The 18,618-nt window shown below is 41.5% G+C and overlaps 1 protein-coding gene across 1 annotated transcript in view; it reads right to left on the bottom strand.

The window, feature by feature from the left end:
• LOC134040647 (uncharacterized) overlaps positions 1–18,618 on the bottom strand; it is a 59,706-nt gene that overhangs the window by 32,898 nt on the left and 8,190 nt on the right. The window contains exon 6 of the mRNA XM_062486659.1: positions 3,698–3,754. Within this exon, the coding sequence (XP_062342643.1) occupies positions 3,698–3,754 (57 nt within the window). The remainder of the gene's footprint in view (positions 1–3,697; positions 3,755–18,618) is intronic.

Genomic DNA, 18,618 nt, shown 5'->3' with positions numbered 1-18,618 from the left:
GTGGTATCGAGACCGTAGCTTCCACTAGCTTTCATCCTCTTTGGCTTGACTGATCTTAACTTGTGGCCGTGAAGATTCCCACCTTTTTTTGTATTTATTGACCAGCCTGTACGACCTCCTTCAATGTATGAAATAAAGACTGTAGTTTTGTATTTTTCTAACTTACCTGTGTCTGTACACTCATTGGGGCAGAGTTCCCCTTGCTCTACTACACTATTCTATCAGTTAGCTCAAGGGGTGGCGTAGTCAGCTGTACTGTAGGGGGCACTACAATATTATTCTACAATATTGTTACCCGAACCCTGTAAGAAATCAATATGTACTTAAAGAATTAAGTGTGGAAGATATTAAGAAAATCCACATGAACATTCCAATAATTTCCAATTCTGAGGTTGAAGTAGTAACAATTTTTTTTTCTTAGATTTATCCGTCAAAAAATGTTAAGATCTAGATTCAATCTTGATGTGAATGACTGTATATTTTGTAGAACAGATATAGAAAATGTTTATCATATTTTCTTCATTAAGTTGCTGCAACCTACTTGGAGGGATGTGCGGGATCGTTGAAACTTAAAGACAAAAAATAACTGATTTAGTGTTTCCTTTTTTTATTAAGTACCAAATAAAGAGAATGCCCTGTCTTTTGTACATGTAGGCCATATGTGTTTTATGATTTTTCCTTTCCTTTATCATTCTTGGTTGTTCAACCGGAGGCAGATATTTTGTTTTTGTGACAATTAAGCCCTATGTGCCTTTTTGTGTGTGTGTGTGTGTGTATGTGTGTGTGTGTGTGTGTAATGCTGGTAACATTCAATAAAAAAACCTGTCCTCGAGATGATACACAGACACAATAACACAGATTTCTGCCTTGATAGGAAAAAATCTGTGTCGTTAAGGGCAGTTAACGTTACAGCTCAATCCTGCCCACATTCAAATTCAAAGTAGTTTGTGTGAGATTATTCTGAAAACCTATTTAAAGACTGCGGTTGTCCTTGCACTACTACATTTTAAATAAAAAATCACAAATGTTTTTTTTTTATAATATAGGCTACAGTCCCTTGCAAAAGTAGTGTTCAAACTTCTGACCAGTTCTCACATACTACTGTATCATTAAATTACAAATGGTAGGTAAAAATGTATTTCTGTTTTACATTTATTTTAAAACACAAACTTAAAATCAAGGAATTACAAGGTGACATTGTATTTGGTAGGAAATATTTTAGAAATTAGATCAAAGAAAACCTGAACAAGATTACAAGATTTGATTCCTTTAGACATATTCATTGTTAGCATTGCAGACACTTTTATCCAAAGCAAAGTAGAAATGGTGCATATAGTAAGTACAGTTCGAACAGTATTTCAGTAGTTAGTGCCCAATCTAGTCAAAGCTGGTCTCAGGGACGCATGGAAGTTGTGCCAAGGAGTAAGGATTTTCCCCTGTTCAGAGGAATGTTCATCACATGTTGTTAGTGCATCATGTCACAGACATAGAAATGCCACAACAAACTTCCACTTTGATGATAGAGATTGATTCTTACCATTGCTGGATTGGGTTGTTGTGTTAGGGTTCTGGATGATGTCATATGTGGGATCGGTGCTCATGGGAATGACTGTCAAAAAGAAAAGACACGCACGTGTTGTAGTATAACCAAAAGTGTGAATAAATCTGTAAAAAATACTATAGATGCCTTAGGACTGCTAATTCTTAATATTTAGTCGTAATGACTTAATATCAATATTAGTCTTTATAGGTCTATTGAGGATGCGGCAGTATTGATTATTTAATTTGTATATATACCTTCTCCCTGTGTGCCTTGTGCACTAGCCAGATAGTAGATACAACGTTCTTTAGAACTTGAAGAACCTGGTGAAAAGGAACAAAAAGTTTATCTGCTCTGCATTTTGTCAATGAGAAAATCAGAGAACAGGGGTTACGTAGACAGCAACAGTGCAACCTTATTGCGTTGGTCAGAGAGCAGTCCTTCCATCAGAAGGAATGAAAAGTAAGTAATGATGTCTCACAACTGGAGGAAAAGTGTTGTTAAACATATAAAACTGCAGTGCTATAATATTTGATTCACAAATGAAAATGTGTTTTTGTTTAGCTTGTTGATTTTATTTACCTGCTTTCTGAACCCAGCATCTTCTAATGAGGAACCCCACCAGAACCAGCACCAGTCCTCTGGCAGCCACACCCACAGGCAGCTGCCAATTACCTGAGACAGGATATGACATCAGAGAAAGACAGAAAGAAGAAAGGAAGTGACTCTAGTCCAGGGGTCACTAATTGGCAGACCGCGGTACGGGTCCGGACCCAGGCGGTTCCCTATCCGGACCCGGACCTATAACCGATATATTATTATGGAATTAATTCATTTTGATGGAACGTTTCCATTTTAACCGGCACATCTTTTTGTTCATTTGGTTTCTATCTTCCGTGTCCAGTCCAAAGGTCCAATCAGGAGCTGTAATACTGTCATCACCATGACAACTCACTCACTCAACGTTGGCCGCAACCTGTGGGTCACGCAGGTTGTGTGTGTCATTTGCAACAATGCAGGCTAATCGATTTGCTAACGGTACCTGTTTCTTCCTTAGCGAAAGACATGGCGTGCTTTTAACCTGACAAAAAGCGAAAAGTTGATTCCAAAAATCGCTTGTTTCAGACAAGTATGCATTTGTGCTGCCGGTGGGGAGCACAAAACCGATGTGTTTAATCTGCAATGAGACGGTTGCCCGCCTTGTCAATAGTGGTAATGTTAAACGTCACAAAGCATGGACACAACAAAATTACCCCCAGAACTCTGAGGTAAGGGCCAGAAAAATAAACCATCACTGTTCCGGACCCTGGACTGAATGGAAATTTGGTGATTGGACTGGCTCTAGTCAGTCAAATCAACCCCTGGGGGTGTTCCAGAAAGGTGGCTTAAGAAATCCTCAACCATAGTCTGAACTCTGAATTCATTGAAAGAGACATGACAGTTCAGGATTTCTTGGTTCCACAAAGCTGATTTCAGTTTAAGTAATCAGGTTCAACCAAGGGTCAACCTCCTGGGCTTAAAAATGCCAATGCGGAAGTGGCTTAAAGTGCAATACCGATGGTCGCCAGGGGCTGGCTCCAAAAAACTCTGGCTACAACTGCATCCCATTCAAAAATTGGCAACTTCTCTCATGAAATACTAAGTAAAAAAAATGGAGACACAATTTTCATTCATTATGGTGTCATTAGCTAGATTCCCTTCTTCTTATCAGTGTCCTGGTGGTCCATCTGAAAATATTTTTGGGAGAACATTAAATGTTTTTAAAACAAGCCCCCCACCACCCCCGCCTTCACCACTGCAGAGGAGTTGGCTCTGGATCATAATAGAGGCAGAGGGTTAGGGTTCCACTCTGTGCTACACCGCAACATCACCAAACGTGAAAAATGCAGTAGAGAGAAATTCATGTAAATGAATGCAGTAATGCAAAACTATTAAATAATGTATTGTTTAAATGTTAAATCCTAAATGTAAATGTTAAATGTAAAAGCAAAATATTAATGTAAATGTTAAGTGTAAACGTTAAATATAAATGTTAAATATGAATGTTAATGTTAAACGTAAATGTTAAACATTAATATTACATATACATGTCAAATATAAAATTTGAATGTTAAATGTTTGAATGTTTACGTGACATTAACATCTGGAGAAACTGACCTGTGTTCTCAACTCTTGTGGTTGGGTTCTCAGTGGTGTGAGGGGTCATGGTGATATCTGAAAGGAGGTATCATACAGCACCTTTATACATTATAATGTATAATGTATATACATTGGAGCCCAAGACAAGATTTTAGATTGTACCCCCCCCCCCCACACACACACACACACACACACACACACACACACACACACACACACACCCTCCAATATGTACATAACCCTAAACTGTAAAACACAATTTTCTAACTGAACACTTTACTGCAAGAAATGAAACATTGTAACATCTTGGAGGATTATGTGTCTTATCCTGCATGCTATCATCACATTGGCCACATTTCCCATCATGAAAACAGACCATCCTTTGTATTGCAGCTGTCAAGAACGCCTGAGACACTTCACATGAGAGGAACAGTGTGTAGTGAGGAGCAGTGGTGTAAACTAACTGAAACCAACATACTGCATGTTGTCATGGTAATGTGGTTTGGTTTGCGTCACTCAAATCTTTTGCCTGCTATGAGGGGTGAAAAACCCCCGCAAAAAGTCAAAATCATAGTAAGTATTAGTATTGTTTCCGGGTTCTGAATGCAAATTGAATTCAACATGCATGTGTGTTATGAACTCAAAAATACTGTATGTAGAGTTGACATTTGCATGCACACAGATCACTCCTTAATGACCTCAGAGATGGAGATGAGCAGACATGACAAAGACTCTTTGTCTTCTCATCCTTCACTTCCTTCTTTTCCTCCTTGTCTTCTTTTTTCTTTTCATCCTCCTTATTCTCCTTTTCATTATTCTTGTTCTCCTCATCCTTCTTTGTGGCCTCCCTCTCTTCAGCCACTGACACGGTCCTCGTTGTCACTGTCAATCAAGTCAAAACTCGTATTTCCATAAACAGGGTCTAACATGTGCCATGAAGGGTATGTGTGTGTGTGCGTTGGTGGGGCGGGGGGGGGGGAATCATCGATCTGCTGTTATTTTTGTCATTCGATCACAAAAGCTTAATTAGACAAAAAGTGTTCAAGTCATGGTGAAAGAAATGTGTGACATGTTGCAATTGAACTGCGGTTTGATTTGCATCACTCAAAGCCCTGAAATTTACACCTGCTATCAGAACTAAAACAGTTGTATTAGTATTGTTTCAGGTTTGCGGATGCTAAATTGAATACATGTTTACAGGCTATCTGGGACTGGTGGCAGGTGAGGAGACCTTACTTTGTATCATGAATACAGTATTGGTATTAGAAAGTAAAGGTGAATGTGATGTCAGTAACTTTAAATCTATCAGATGCTTCAAGAACAATACTGTACTTGGAGTTGGTGGACTTTTAGGACCACATGTTCTCTTCTGATCTTCTTCTGGGACTGTTTCTGTGATGTTGAGATGACATGAAACAACACATCAGCTGACCTGTATTCTGAGGCCACAGCAGAACAGGTTCCTGGTCTATTTCTACCACACTGTCTACTGGCTCTCAGAGACTCACCTGATGTAATTGTCAGATTCACCACTGGTTCACCGTTGCAGTAGTACACCCCACTGTCTGAGGAAATCACTCTCAAAATATTCAGTGATTTGTCTGCCCCTGAACTAAAACGTTTGCCTGGGTCATGAATGTGTTTGTCCTCGCTGTCCTGTCCTTTTCTCACAGTCAGAATGTCAACTCTCCCTCCATCTTGGTCTCTGCTCTATGTTACATCACCTTCAGAGTGGCCACAACTCAGTGTGGGGATGGTATTCTGCTGGACAGTTTGACAGGTCATCTCTGTCATGACAAACATGGATGGACAAAGTATAACTGCTGTTGTCTCAGAGTGTGACTAGATGCAGGAAGCCTTACTTCACTGTGTACATCATACACCATACAGCTCAGGCTCCAGAACCTTCCGAATTACAGTTGAATTACAGTTGGACTGAATTACAGTTACACTGAACATCAGAAAATATAAAAACTAACACTAAAATATTCAGGAAAAGGACAGAGACTGCTGAAAATGTACATACAATAAAAAATGGCTCACACCATGATACAAAATGACTATCTCAAAGTCTCACTAGACACCGTAGAGAAGCAATGTGAAACTAGAAAGGTACATTTCCTGAAGAAAATGTGTGTGTTTGCTGAAAGCAGTTGAAACGATTGTTTTGATGGCTTGAATAGTGAAGAAGGTTTTACAAAAAATTTAAAAGAGGTATAGGAGGAGAGGAAGGGAGGGAGGGGGAGCGTTAAGGAGAGGAAGAGGAGGCGGAGGAGGTGTGGACAGGAAAGAGTTATGTGCTTTAAAAACAAAATGGTGAGAAAGTGTTAAAAGTATATCTGTCATTGTTATGCATTGGGATATTTTCTTACTGTTGAAAATGGAGAAAAAACAGTGATGAAAAGAGTATCTTATTTACTTTCATACATTTTTAATCGTTAAAAGTAGTGGTGGGCATTTTTTTAATCTAGATTAATCTCACTGTAATCTTGGCGTTAAATGATGACTAAAAGTAAATCTTTGAGAACGGGTTTCTCAAGCCAGGTGGCGCATTAGACCAGGGGTTCATCTCCTGTTTCCAAAATGCATCACAAACTGCTTGAGAAAGCTGTTCTATATAATTGGTGATGAAAATAAATGATGTTCAATAAGATGTATTTGTGTTTATTAACTGTTTATTAGATTAGTTAGTTTGCCTGATAGAGCTGTGCTGACGGGCTTGCCTCGGTTGCACTCAAACAGTAGTTTGACGACGACTCTTCCCCTGCGCTAAATCAGTGCTTGGCCCGACATCTTCCGCATTAGCTAAGGGATGCTTTGCGTTTAGGTGGTATTTGAGACTGGAAGAACTCCTACAGTAAACTAATTCCGCATAGCACAAGGTGCACACAACCTTAGTCTTGTCGAGGTTTCCATTGGGAAGCTTCTTAAAAATACATTTTCCCTGAAGCAAACCAGGCGGCTTCATAGCTGCATCCATGTTAGCACGTTACGTTTGATGTGATAATTTCATACACAAGGCATACACACAGGTTCAAAGACTCGTTCTCGCCCTCTACAGTGCAATTCGGCTAGGTATACATCCGCGCTAAAATATCAAGGTGAAAGTCATTATAGCTTGCGTAGTACAGACCCAGCTCCCAACCCAACTTTGAGAATAGATTAACGGCGATATTTTTTTTTATCGCCCGGTAAGAGTCTCAGGTTAACGCAGCGCGTTAACGCCGATAACGGCCCACCACTAGTTAAAAGTATTACAGAATGAAAGATTGAGAAACAGAAAAAAGTTTGAAGTTAGAAAAATGAGCAAATATAGTGATGAAGAGTATATTGCATAACAGTTATCAATATCATAGCAGACAAAAGTATGTCAGCAGTATGAAGGTGAAAAAAAAGTGTTGCTTTGAAACCAAAATGGTGAGAGTGTTAAAAGTATATCTGTCATTGTTATGCATTGCAATATTTTCTCACGGTTGAAAAAGGAGAAAAAAGAGTGATGAAAAGGGTATCTTATTTAATTTCATCAATGTTAAAGCGTTATGTTAGAGCCATTTTATTTAATTCTAAACCTTTTACAATTTTAAACCTTAGTATTAGTTAGACTTGTACACTTCTTATTTAAGATTCTTATATGTTTAATGTGTGCACCCACCTTTTTAAATTCAACCTCGTCACATTATGTGACTTTGTTGTGCAACTGGAAAAGCTAGCTACTCTAACTCAGAATGCTGCTGCAAAAAAAAAGCAGAACTATTGTGGGTGGTAAATAAGAGCATGCTACATCTAACCAGCGGATCATTTCTTGCAAGTGTGTCAAAGTGGTATTTTTACAGACTATCTTAACACCGTAGGTGTGAATAATGCATGCATCGTCATTGTCGTCCATCTTTAGCCGAAGAAGCTGGAGAGGATGCAATGGGAGATTTCCTACAGTAAGCTAGATACTGCTTCAAATTGAAAACGGAGACGATCTTACTTTCATCATATATCACTGATTATTACCCCCCCCCCTGCACTGCTTTGACTAAAAGTGTCTGCTAAATGAATACAGTATTGGTATTAGAAAGTAAAGGTGAATGTGATGTCAGTAACTTTAAATCTATCAGATGCTTCAAGAACAATACTGTACTTGGAGTTGGTGGACTTTTAGGACCACATGTTCTCTTCTGATCTTCTTCTGGGACTGTTTCTGTGATGTTGAGATGACATGAAACAACACATCAGCTGACCTGTATTCTGAGGCCACAACAGAACAGGTTCCTGGTGTATCTCTACCACACTGTCTACTGGCTCTCAGACACTCACCTGATATCACTGTCAGATTCACCACTGGTTCACCGTTGCAGTAGTACACCCCACTGTCTGAGGAAATCACTTTAAAAATAGTCAGTGATTTGTCTGCCCCTGAACTAAAACGTTTGCCAGAAATGTGTTTGTCCTCGCTGTCCTGTTCTTTTCTCACAGTCAGAATGTCAACTCTTCCTCCATCTTGGTCTCTGCTCCATGTTACATCACCTTCAGAGTGGCCACAACTCAGTGTGGGGATGGTATTCTGCTGGACAGTTTGACAGGTCATCTCTGTCATGACAAACATGGATGGACAAAGTATAACTGCTGTTGTCTCAGAGTGTGACTAGATGCAGGAAGCCTTACTTCACTGTGTACATCTTACATCCTACAGCTCAAGCTCCAGAACCTTCTGAATTACAATTGGACTAGAAAGATCCATATCCACTACACATCAGAAAATATCATTCTTTGGACAAGCTTTTGAAAAACAACACAAAAATATACAGGAAAAGTAAAGAGACTGCTGAAAATGTCCATGAAATCTAAAACAATATACACTATGATTTAAAGTATCTACAATATATTCACCACAATATAAAATGACTTTGTCAGTCTTCCACTCAGCAAGACACCGTAGAGAAGCAATGTGAAATGAGCTCACCTGCGTAGTTCTTGCAGATCAAGACAGAGACTAGGAGGCAGAAGTACGTGGTCATTGTTCTTCTCTGATCTGTCTGGTCTGAGGTGAAGCTGAGACAGCAGTTGCAATTATTTTTAAAAGGGAAGTGAGCTGACGTAGCCCCAAAGTTAGCACACACACAGACTCACATACAGATCAACACAGTCAACACACAGAGCCACGACTCTGGAGGTCGAGAAGTTACTTCTTGCACTCAATCAACATGCATCTGTATAACGTATGTTGCTCGTGCTAGTGTGTGTGTGTGTGTATTTTAGAGTTTCTCTTCCCTGGAACAGATTTCAGGTTCCAACCGAGGGGGGCTGGCGCTATCTTAATGTCTAGGGCTGCATCAAATACCCTTTTTGGTCTGCTAAATTGCTGCACTAGTCCACACTTGATCGGTGGGGACCTCGTTCTTAATATTACAGTAACCGTTTCCTTGCATTTTCTAATTCCTGCTCTCCTCTCTCTGTCCCCCCTCCACACCTCCCCTGTGGTGTGTGTGTGTGTGTGGGGGGGGGGGGGGGTTGAGTGGACATCGGTCTCCCTGACAGACAACAGCGAGTTCCTGGTCCCTTCCCTCATCCACCTGCCTGTGATGCTGCGCAGATCACAGTCCCCCAGCCCTGTGGCTACCTCTGCTTAAACTGACATTTGTCAACTCTGACCCAAGTTGAACACTGGATTTTGGTGTTTAAACACCCATCGACACTTCCCTGCTGTATGACTATGTTTAGCCTGTGTTCTGCACCTCTCTTTCACCAACCGTCTCTGGAGGAGGGGATCCCTCACTGAATAGCTCCTCCCAAGGTTTCTTCCATTTTTTCTCCTCTAGTGAGTTTTTCTGGGAGTTTTTCCTTGTCTTCCTTGAGGGTTGAGGTTGGCTGAGGGGCAGTTCTGTGGGCGTATGTGAAACTCTCTGTGACATTGCTTGTAAAAAGGGCTACACAAATACATTTTGAATTGATTTGATGTGTGTGCCTGATAGACTGCATGCATTTACATTTACATTTAGTCATTTAGCAGACGCTCTTATCCAGAGCGACTTACAGTAAGTACAGGGACATTCTCCCCCGAGGCAAGTAGGGTGAAGTGCCTTGCCCAAGGACACAACATCATTTTGCTTGGCCCGGGAATCGAACTGGCAACCTTCAGATTACTAGCCCGCTTCCCTAACCGCTCAGCCACCTGACTCCTCTGTCAGGTGGAGACACACTTCTGGATACACTTCTGTGCATGCACAGAAGCGTGGAGATAGAAGACATTTCATCCATAAAGAGACCCTTTTGTGAGGAACAGATTCAAACTATCGAGCCAGTTTTGTCTGTCAGCACTGCTCATCTTATGAATGCAATGCTGGCTTGCTAACAGCAAGACAATATAAAGTTCATCTTAATTGTCTGTATCAGTGACTTTGCAATGCTAATGAATATAAAATTGACACCAAATCAACAGTAATCAAGATGTTAATCACTGGCTGCATCTTGGAATAAGAACACACACATATGTAGTATACTGAAATTAATGTTTAACATCTAACATTAGTATGTATATACACATAGAACACGTTGATATAATAAGTAGGCTATGCCTTTTCTCTCAGTATCACTTTGTCAGTGTTTGCTAGTAAACTGTCAGACTCAGTGATTGGGATACAGGCACACATGTCATCCATGATTGATAGAAATGCTTCAGTAAAATGTCTCCATTATCCTAATTATCACAACTGCCTCTAAAAGGCAAGTAAGAGAGACACAGGAAGAGGTGATCCTGCTACCCACAGAAAGAGAGTAAAGACAGAGCAGTCAGTTATCAGCACTGATCACCAACGTCCTGTGTGTGGAGGTTGCACTGTGGTGGTAAAGTCCATCTGCATGCAATGTGTCACAGAGTAAAGCTATTTTTAGTGGTTGTGGGAAAATATGAGTCCCATAGCATCATGTTTTGGTCCAGATAAATGAGGTGGGGGGCAGGCATGAAGAATATCACGAGACCACAGAGCGTTAGCATGTTGGTGCTCACAGTGTCTAACTGAAGTGGACTATTTCTGCCTCCGGTTTACTCAAATATAAAAATGTGGCTCGGAATGACACAATTCACAGATGAAAAAGGAAATGATCTTTAGAGAGATTCAAATGAGTCCATACATACAGAGCAAGAGACAGAGAAAGAAAGGACAGTGGGCTTTTGAAATCATTAGTCGACTGTTTTGTCATCAACCAACAAAAGAAGGAAAAACCAAAAAGTATCGCCCAAAACTGGACCACAGCAGGGCAGGTGGCCCTCAATTGAAATGAGACTTCTGCTTTCAACCCAGACCTGCCAAAGTGGAGAGCTGCAATGGGCTGCCACATGCTAAAATAATATGTTCATAATATGCAAAAGCTTAAACATTTGTCTTTGTTCCCTAGGCTCTGAATTGAACTTTCATTTTAAAAAGAAGCCGAATAAATGATTATATCAGTAGTACTTTCTGACATGTTCCATCTCTACTTTGCTACTTTTCATATGAGACAAGTGTGAGGGCATATGAGAACAGTAGAGACCTAGATCAGCAGCAGGTAGGGGCAACTGGGACAAATTCTGATTTTGGAGACCAGGACACAGGCCCTTAACAACTGAAGCTACTTCAAAATCCCCTCAAACGTTTGGATGGCAAAATATGGGCCTTTCAACACAAGTGGTTTGAAATATTTGATTGGCTAGAGTACTGTACTTGGTTGAAAGAAATGAAGTAAGTATTCAGCTTTTCCTGTATCTACGGAATACAACACAGCAGAAACATTTTGCGTTTGGAGAGCGGTGGGTCTGGGTCTGTGTCTGGGCTAAGCACCTAGTCGCTTCAGACTGAAGAGTTGACTGTTGACGAGTCTTCAAAAGCTGGCAAAAAAAACTCATTGGTGTTTATTTAGTCGATCATCCGATATAAATTTCTATCCTTTCAAGTTTTGATTTGTCTGTTGTGCATTTCCATTCAACTCCATTCATTTCGTTGAGTTGCGTCTCTGTCCACTCGGGCCTCTCTCCACGACAGGACCCTCGAGTCTCGTGCGCCCCATTACATTGTAACCACAATACCTTTTTACGAGAATATTGTCAATTCCACACGACACAGTGGTGCCAACGGCACATTATTACTATAAAAAAACTCAATTACAACCATTGTATGCACAAATATGTACACGGGTGGAAAGATATTAGGCCTAGCCTATCTATTACATGCAAATTGGAGAAGGAGGAAGCTTTTAGGAGTGGGGATAGAGACAGATTCAAGGAGTCGAAGTACAGGTTTAGCAAAGCGGTGAGATAGGATAAACGACTGTACTCAGAGAGATTAAAACACCAGTTCTCTGCTAACGACTCTGCTTCTGTCTGGAGAGGGCTCAGGCAGATTATCAACTACAAGCCCAGAGCCCCCCACACCGTTAACGACTCCCGACTGGCCAATGACCTGAACGAGTTCTACTGCAGATTTGAAAGACAATTGGACTGTCCTGTCCTACCCCTTCCCACCCAAGTGGACTCACGACAGTGTTGACTCTCTCCATTCAGGAGAGAGAAGTCAACAGACTGTTCAAGAGGCAGAACCCCCGCAAAGCAGCTGGGCCGGAATCTGTCTCTCCAGCCACCCTCAAGCAGTGTGCTGACCAGCTGTCTCCGGTGTTCACCAACATCTTCAACACCTCCCTGGATACGTGCCATGTGCCAGTCTGTCTCAAGTCCTCCACCATCATCCCTGTGACCAAAAAGCCACGGCCAACAGGACTTAACCCTTGTGCTGCCTTCGGGTCATAACGAACCTTGTGTTGCGACAACTTTACCCAATACAAAAACAAATAAAAAGCATTTTCTTTTAACCTTCGCGATGTGGGGGGTCTGAGACAGCCCGACGGTTAAAAGAAAATGCTTCACTTGTTTTTTTTTTGTATGCGGTAAAGTTGTCTCAATACGACGGTGGGTCACAATGACTGATGGGTCAGAATGACCCGAAGTTAACACAAGGGTTAATGACTACAGACCCGTTGCCCTGACCTCTGTAGTAATTAAGTATTTTGAGCACCTGGTGCTGGCACACCTCCTACAGTTTGCCTACAGAGCCAACAGGTCTGTGGACGATGCAGTTAACATGGCCCTCCACTTCACGCTACAGCACCTGGACTCCCCAGCATCCTACGCCAGGATCATGTTTGTGGACTTCAGCTCTGCCTTCAACACCATCATCCCCACCCTGCTTCAGGACAAGCTCTCCCAGCTGAACGTGCCCGACTCCACCTGCAGGTGGATCACAGACTTCCTGTCTGACAGGAAGCCGTGCGTTAAACTGGGATCACAAGTCTCTGACACCCGGTCCATCGGCACCGGATCCCTCAGGGCTGCGTCCTTTCCCCTCTGCTCTTCTCCATGTACACCAACAGCTGCACCTCCAGTCATCCGTCTGTCAAACTCCTGAAGTTTGAGGACGACACCACCCTCATTGGGCTCATCTCTGGTGGAGACGAGTCGGACTACAGGTGGGAAGCTGACAACCTGGTGACCTGGTGTAGCCAGAACAACCTAAAAAAACAAGTTAAAACAAGGAAATCATTAATTGGGTGTGCTCAAGCCTTCGGCGAGAGCACAACCTTTGTTCTCTCACATATATATTATTATTATTTTTTTATTTTTTCCCCCCTAAAACTCAGTCAATATTTGGCCTACATAGACAACATAGGTGTCAAAAGTTTCGTCTTGGTAGCGATTGAGTTGCTTGTATTGGAATTTACGTTCCGTTGCATGGTTTGGGCTTAAGTTAAGTTTTTGTGGCGAAAAGTGAAGCTAACGGTGGCTAATTTGCTAGCCACAGTCACTGACGTTACTAACGTCACTACGTCACTAACGTCACGAAAACACGCGTGACTACCTTTGGCAGAACATTCGTTTTGCATCTGTTAACTTGGGGGATAGCTAGGCTAACTATAGCTTTACTGCAAGGCAGCTGCAGAAACGCCACAAGCAAAGAGGCCAGGGTGATAACTATTTACTCATTTTACTTTGTGATATGACACACAATTGTGATGTGTAATGTACAGTATAAGCTGATATTATTAAGGAAGTACATCTACTTTCGGAAACAGTAGTCTACTATTTCACTGAAGTATTAGCATCATGACATTAGCCTGTGTTGCCCGGGCAACACATACTACAGTGGTCTATGATGTAGCGTTATCTGTTTTCAATCGTTAAAATAAACATTCCTCACATATACATTTTCGTTGTAGGATTTATTATGACATTAGATTACAAGTAAACGATTTGTGAGTGAAATTATCATTACCTGTGGTTTCAATCCAGTGTATCACTGCAACGCTGTAGCCTACGCGAGACACTACAAAAACATCTACACAGCTGTAGGAAGTCAAACGGCGACAGAACATGTTCGGCTTACTTAAATCAAAAGTCTATCTAACTACTAACCTGAACTTCATTGCCACAGCCTAAACTTTGTCAATCTGTTCATGAAAATAATTAATTTCAGCCTAAACCGTACAACGGAACGTTAAATCCAATTCAACCAACGCAATCGCTACCGAGACGAACACAGCAGTAGTCTAGTACTGTACCGTAGTAGTACAATTTACCGGGGCAGCTTCTCCACACAGGGCTATATCGCATTTTGCGTTGTTACTGACAATGATCGCTACCAGTGAGCTTTTTATGAATGAGCGATTTTCCACTAAATAAATGTCAAGCTTATTTACGTTTTTGGGGGCATATTTTCAGTTAGCAGATGGTACTGTTTGAATCGCGATTCCATCTTCTACTGCCGGTAACGTCGTAGAATAATCTTCAAAGGGGGTTCTTTATTAATGAATGAATGCAATATGAGTAGGCTAAATGCCTGAAAATATCACGAGAAGGGAAAACTTAAAAGGACGTTTAAGTCATAGAGATTAGGTCAATTTTTACACCGGTCTGCCAAATTTATTCGTTTTGATTCAGCTATGAGGCTGCCTCTTGCAGGGGAAATGAGAAGACATCATATTTAATTCTACACTTCACTCGTATTTTCAGTTGTAAATGAGCAGCACAAAAAAAATGCTTTTAAATCTATGTAATCTTTATAAATAATAAGTATGCATTTTAATATAAAATATACAGATATATCAGTTGTAAAAATGTCATTCAAAAACGGACGCCTGTGCAACCGAAGCAAGCAAGCACACCCTACAATTTCCCCAGAAATTGTACCCTCTCTAGTTGTATTATTATATTTGAAATACATATATACTCAATGATGATGGTTTATATAATATTTAATATAATTTTATATTAGTTTTTACCTATTTTTTGGGGCCTCTGTCAGTCAGGGGCCTTGGAATTGTCCTAACTCCCCCCCCCCCCCCCCCCCCCCTATACGGTGGGGCCTATACCCCCCCGGCATATAGGCCCACTGCTAATAACCAATCTAAACTACCTACATTTGAGGTGGTCTCCTCTCAATCACGACCTTTGAATAACTAGGCTTACAAAGTCAAATATAGCTGCAAGCAGCAATGAGGTGGCCAAGCAGTCGAATGACCCATAAAACATGTTGTACACATGTTGTACATACGGTTCAAAAGTTACGTGTGTAAACACAAGTCCAACTTTGACCCGTTGGTGGCGCTAGAGTGCTCCAATGGGAGACATGAAACTTGGTGAATATAAAGAGGGGACTGTGCTTAATGAGTGTGCCAAATTTCACAACTTTTTACCATACGGTTCTAGGGGCTGCCATAGACTCCAATGGCAGAAGAAGTGTAATAATAATAAGAAAAAGTAGAAACACTTAAGTGGCTTCGCCGCTTCGCGGCTTGGCCACCAATAAGAAAAGGTAGAAACACTTAAGTGGCTTCGCCGCTTGGCCACCAAATATCAAAACGAGACCAAATTTAAGTAGGCCTATAAGTCAAAACTAGTTTCTTTTTCTAGACTAGCATCAGTCAGAGAGACTGACAACCGACTGATTGATGAGGTTAATGTCCAAAAAACTATTTTCCTGGATTTACAATATTTGTAGGATTATAGGCTATTGTCGCATTGTTGGACACTATTGTTTATACGTCCCCCCGTTTATACGTTTACCCATTCCATTATGGTGAGTCATAGTTGCGTCAATTCACCACAATGTGGCAGCATTGTACAACGCAAACAGGAATCTATACGCGGGACCTGCAATGAGTGCGTACTGTTGTTCTGATATGTCTAGGCCTACACGTGTACATCGTATCTTTATCTTTGTCTTTGTAACCGGAGTTTGATTGTAATAATGATAATTTTTATATTATACTACCAATGCTCTTAACCCTTGTGTTATCTTCGGGTCATTCTGAACCATCAGTCATTGTGACCCACTGTCGTATTGCGACAAATTTACCTCATACAAAAACAAAGTGAAGCATTTTCTTTTAACTGTCGGGCTGTCTCAGACCCCCCACATTGCAATGGTTAAAAGAAAATTATTTTTATTTGTTTTTGTATTGGGTGAAATTGGGTAAACACAACGATGGTTCGTTGTGAACCTTTGGGTCATGTGACCCGAAGGCAGCACGAGGGTTAACCCTTGTGTTATCTTCGGGTCATTCTGACCCATCAGTCATTGTGACCCACCGTCGTATTGCGACAAATTTACCTCATACAAAAACAAAGTGAAGCATTTTCTTTTAACCGTTGGGCTGTCGCAGACCCCCCACATTGCAACGGTTAAAAGAAAATTATTTTTATTTGTTTTTGTATTGGGTAAAACTGGGTAAACACAACGATGGTTCGTTATGAACCTTTGGGTCATGTGACCCGAAGGCAGCACAAGGGTTAAGACAGTGGAGATGGTTGTGGACTTCAGGAAGAATACAGCCCCACTCACCCCCATCCCCATTTGCGACTCCCCAGTCAACACTGTGGAGTCCTTCCGCTTCCTTGGTACTATCCTCTCCCAGGACCTCAAGTGGGAACTGAACATCAGCTCCTTCACCAAGAAAGCACAACAGAGGCTGTACTTCCTGCGGCAGCTGAAGCAATTCAACTTGCCAAAGTTGACAATGATGGTGCACTTCTACACAGCCATCGTTGAGTCCATCCTCACCTCCTCTATCACCATCTGGTACACTGCTGCCAATGCCAAGGACAAGAGCAGACTGCAGCGTATCATCCACATTGCTGAGAAGGTGATCGGCTGGAATCTTCCTACCCTCGAAGACCTGCATACCTTGAGGACCCTGAGGCAAGCAAGGAAGATTGTGGCTGATTCCTCCCACCCTGGACACACTCTGTTTCAACCACTCCCCTCCGGCAGAAGGCTGCGGTCCATCAGGACCAAAATCTCACGCCACAAGAATAGTTTCTTTCCTTCCGCTACTAGCCTTATTACAGTTTTTCAATTTTGAAAACAAGGCTCACTTTGTCAAAACACAACACATGATTCACACAACTAGACACACAAGTAGCAGAACACCTCCAATCTCTTGCAAAATGAAACACTTCATTCAAAACTATACAATCATTCAAGTTCAAGTTTAAGTCTTTTATTTTCAAATGCACAGAACAACACAAGGTCAGACTGGGCACTGAAATTCTTAGGACAAAGCAACGCAACCTTGCATAACATAACATATAAGTACACAGAACATAGATTACATCTATGCTAAGCTAAATAAGTAAACCTCCTAAATATACAGATAATATATAATATTCAATACAATACACTAAACCTCTAATACACATAATAACCTATACTAGCCTTATAAACCTATTCTAACCTAAGACAAGTGAAGTATAATAGTGCGATATTGCTCATAGTGCAACCAGTAGCTGAAAGTGACAGTGTGTAAAGTGACTAGTGTGAAGTGAATTAATGTCCATATCAATGTCCATTCAGAAGCCTGATGGCCCTTGGAAAGAAACTGTTGTCCAGTCTGTGTGTGCGAGACCAAATGCTACGGTATCGCCTGCCAGAAGGCAACGGGGTAAAAAGACTGAAGGTTGGGTGGTAACAGTCTCTTAGAATCCTGCCAGCTCTCCTAAGGCAACGTGTGTGGTAGGTGTCCTGTAGGGCTGGGAGCTTCCTGCCGATGATGAACTCAGCAAAACGGACCACACTACGTAGGGCCTTGCGGTCCCTGTCTGTGCATCTCCCATACCACACTGTGATGCAACCAGTCAGTATGCTCTCTATTGTGCATCTGTAAAAGTTAGTGAGGATGACTGAGTCCATGCCAAACTTCTTCAGTCTCCTCAAGAAGAAGAGGCGTTTCCGGGCCGCTTTGCCCACCTTGTCTGTGTGAGCAGACCAGGTGAGGTCATTGTCACTCGTCACTGTCAGAGATGAGGCCCACGATGGTTGTGTCATCAGCAAACTTAACAAGGAGGTTGGAGCTGTGTGTTGCCGCACAGTCGTGAGTGAACAAGGAGAACAGGAGAGGGCTGAGCACACAGCCCTGGGGAGTGCCTGTGTTGGTGATCAGTGTGGATGAGGTGCGGTCACCGATTCTCACCACCTGTGGCCTCCTCGTCAGGAAGTGGAAGATCCACTTGCAGAGGGAGGTGCTTAGTCCCAGGTCCACAAGCTTGGAGACAAGTCTGGAGGGGATGATGGTGTCAATGATAGTGATGATGATGGTGTCAATCATGTATAAAAAACAATTTCTGTCACCTTATGCCACAGACATGGTTCATAAAATTGGACTCTGCTTGAACCAGTTACACACTGTTGTGAAAAATATAAAACACTTTTAAACAAACTATTCTTTTCTAATGATATAACCTGCTTGTTTTTGTCAGAGATATTGTTACAGTAGAGTAAGTAAAAGTCCATGAATATGTTGACCAAACACAACACACAAGACCAGTACAGCACACTGCTGAAAATAGTTATTGTATTTCACCACATTGTCTACGTAAAGGTTGCATTTTGTGAAGAAAATCAGAACATATTTCAAATTGAATATTGTAT

Source organism: Osmerus eperlanus, chromosome 20 (genome assembly GCF_963692335.1).
Source record: "Osmerus eperlanus chromosome 20, fOsmEpe2.1, whole genome shotgun sequence".
In the NCBI taxonomy this organism is placed as follows: Eukaryota; Metazoa; Chordata; class Actinopteri; order Osmeriformes; family Osmeridae; genus Osmerus; species Osmerus eperlanus.
The sequence above is the reverse complement of the archived record's forward strand: the minus strand, read 5'-3'. Positions and strand labels throughout refer to the sequence as shown.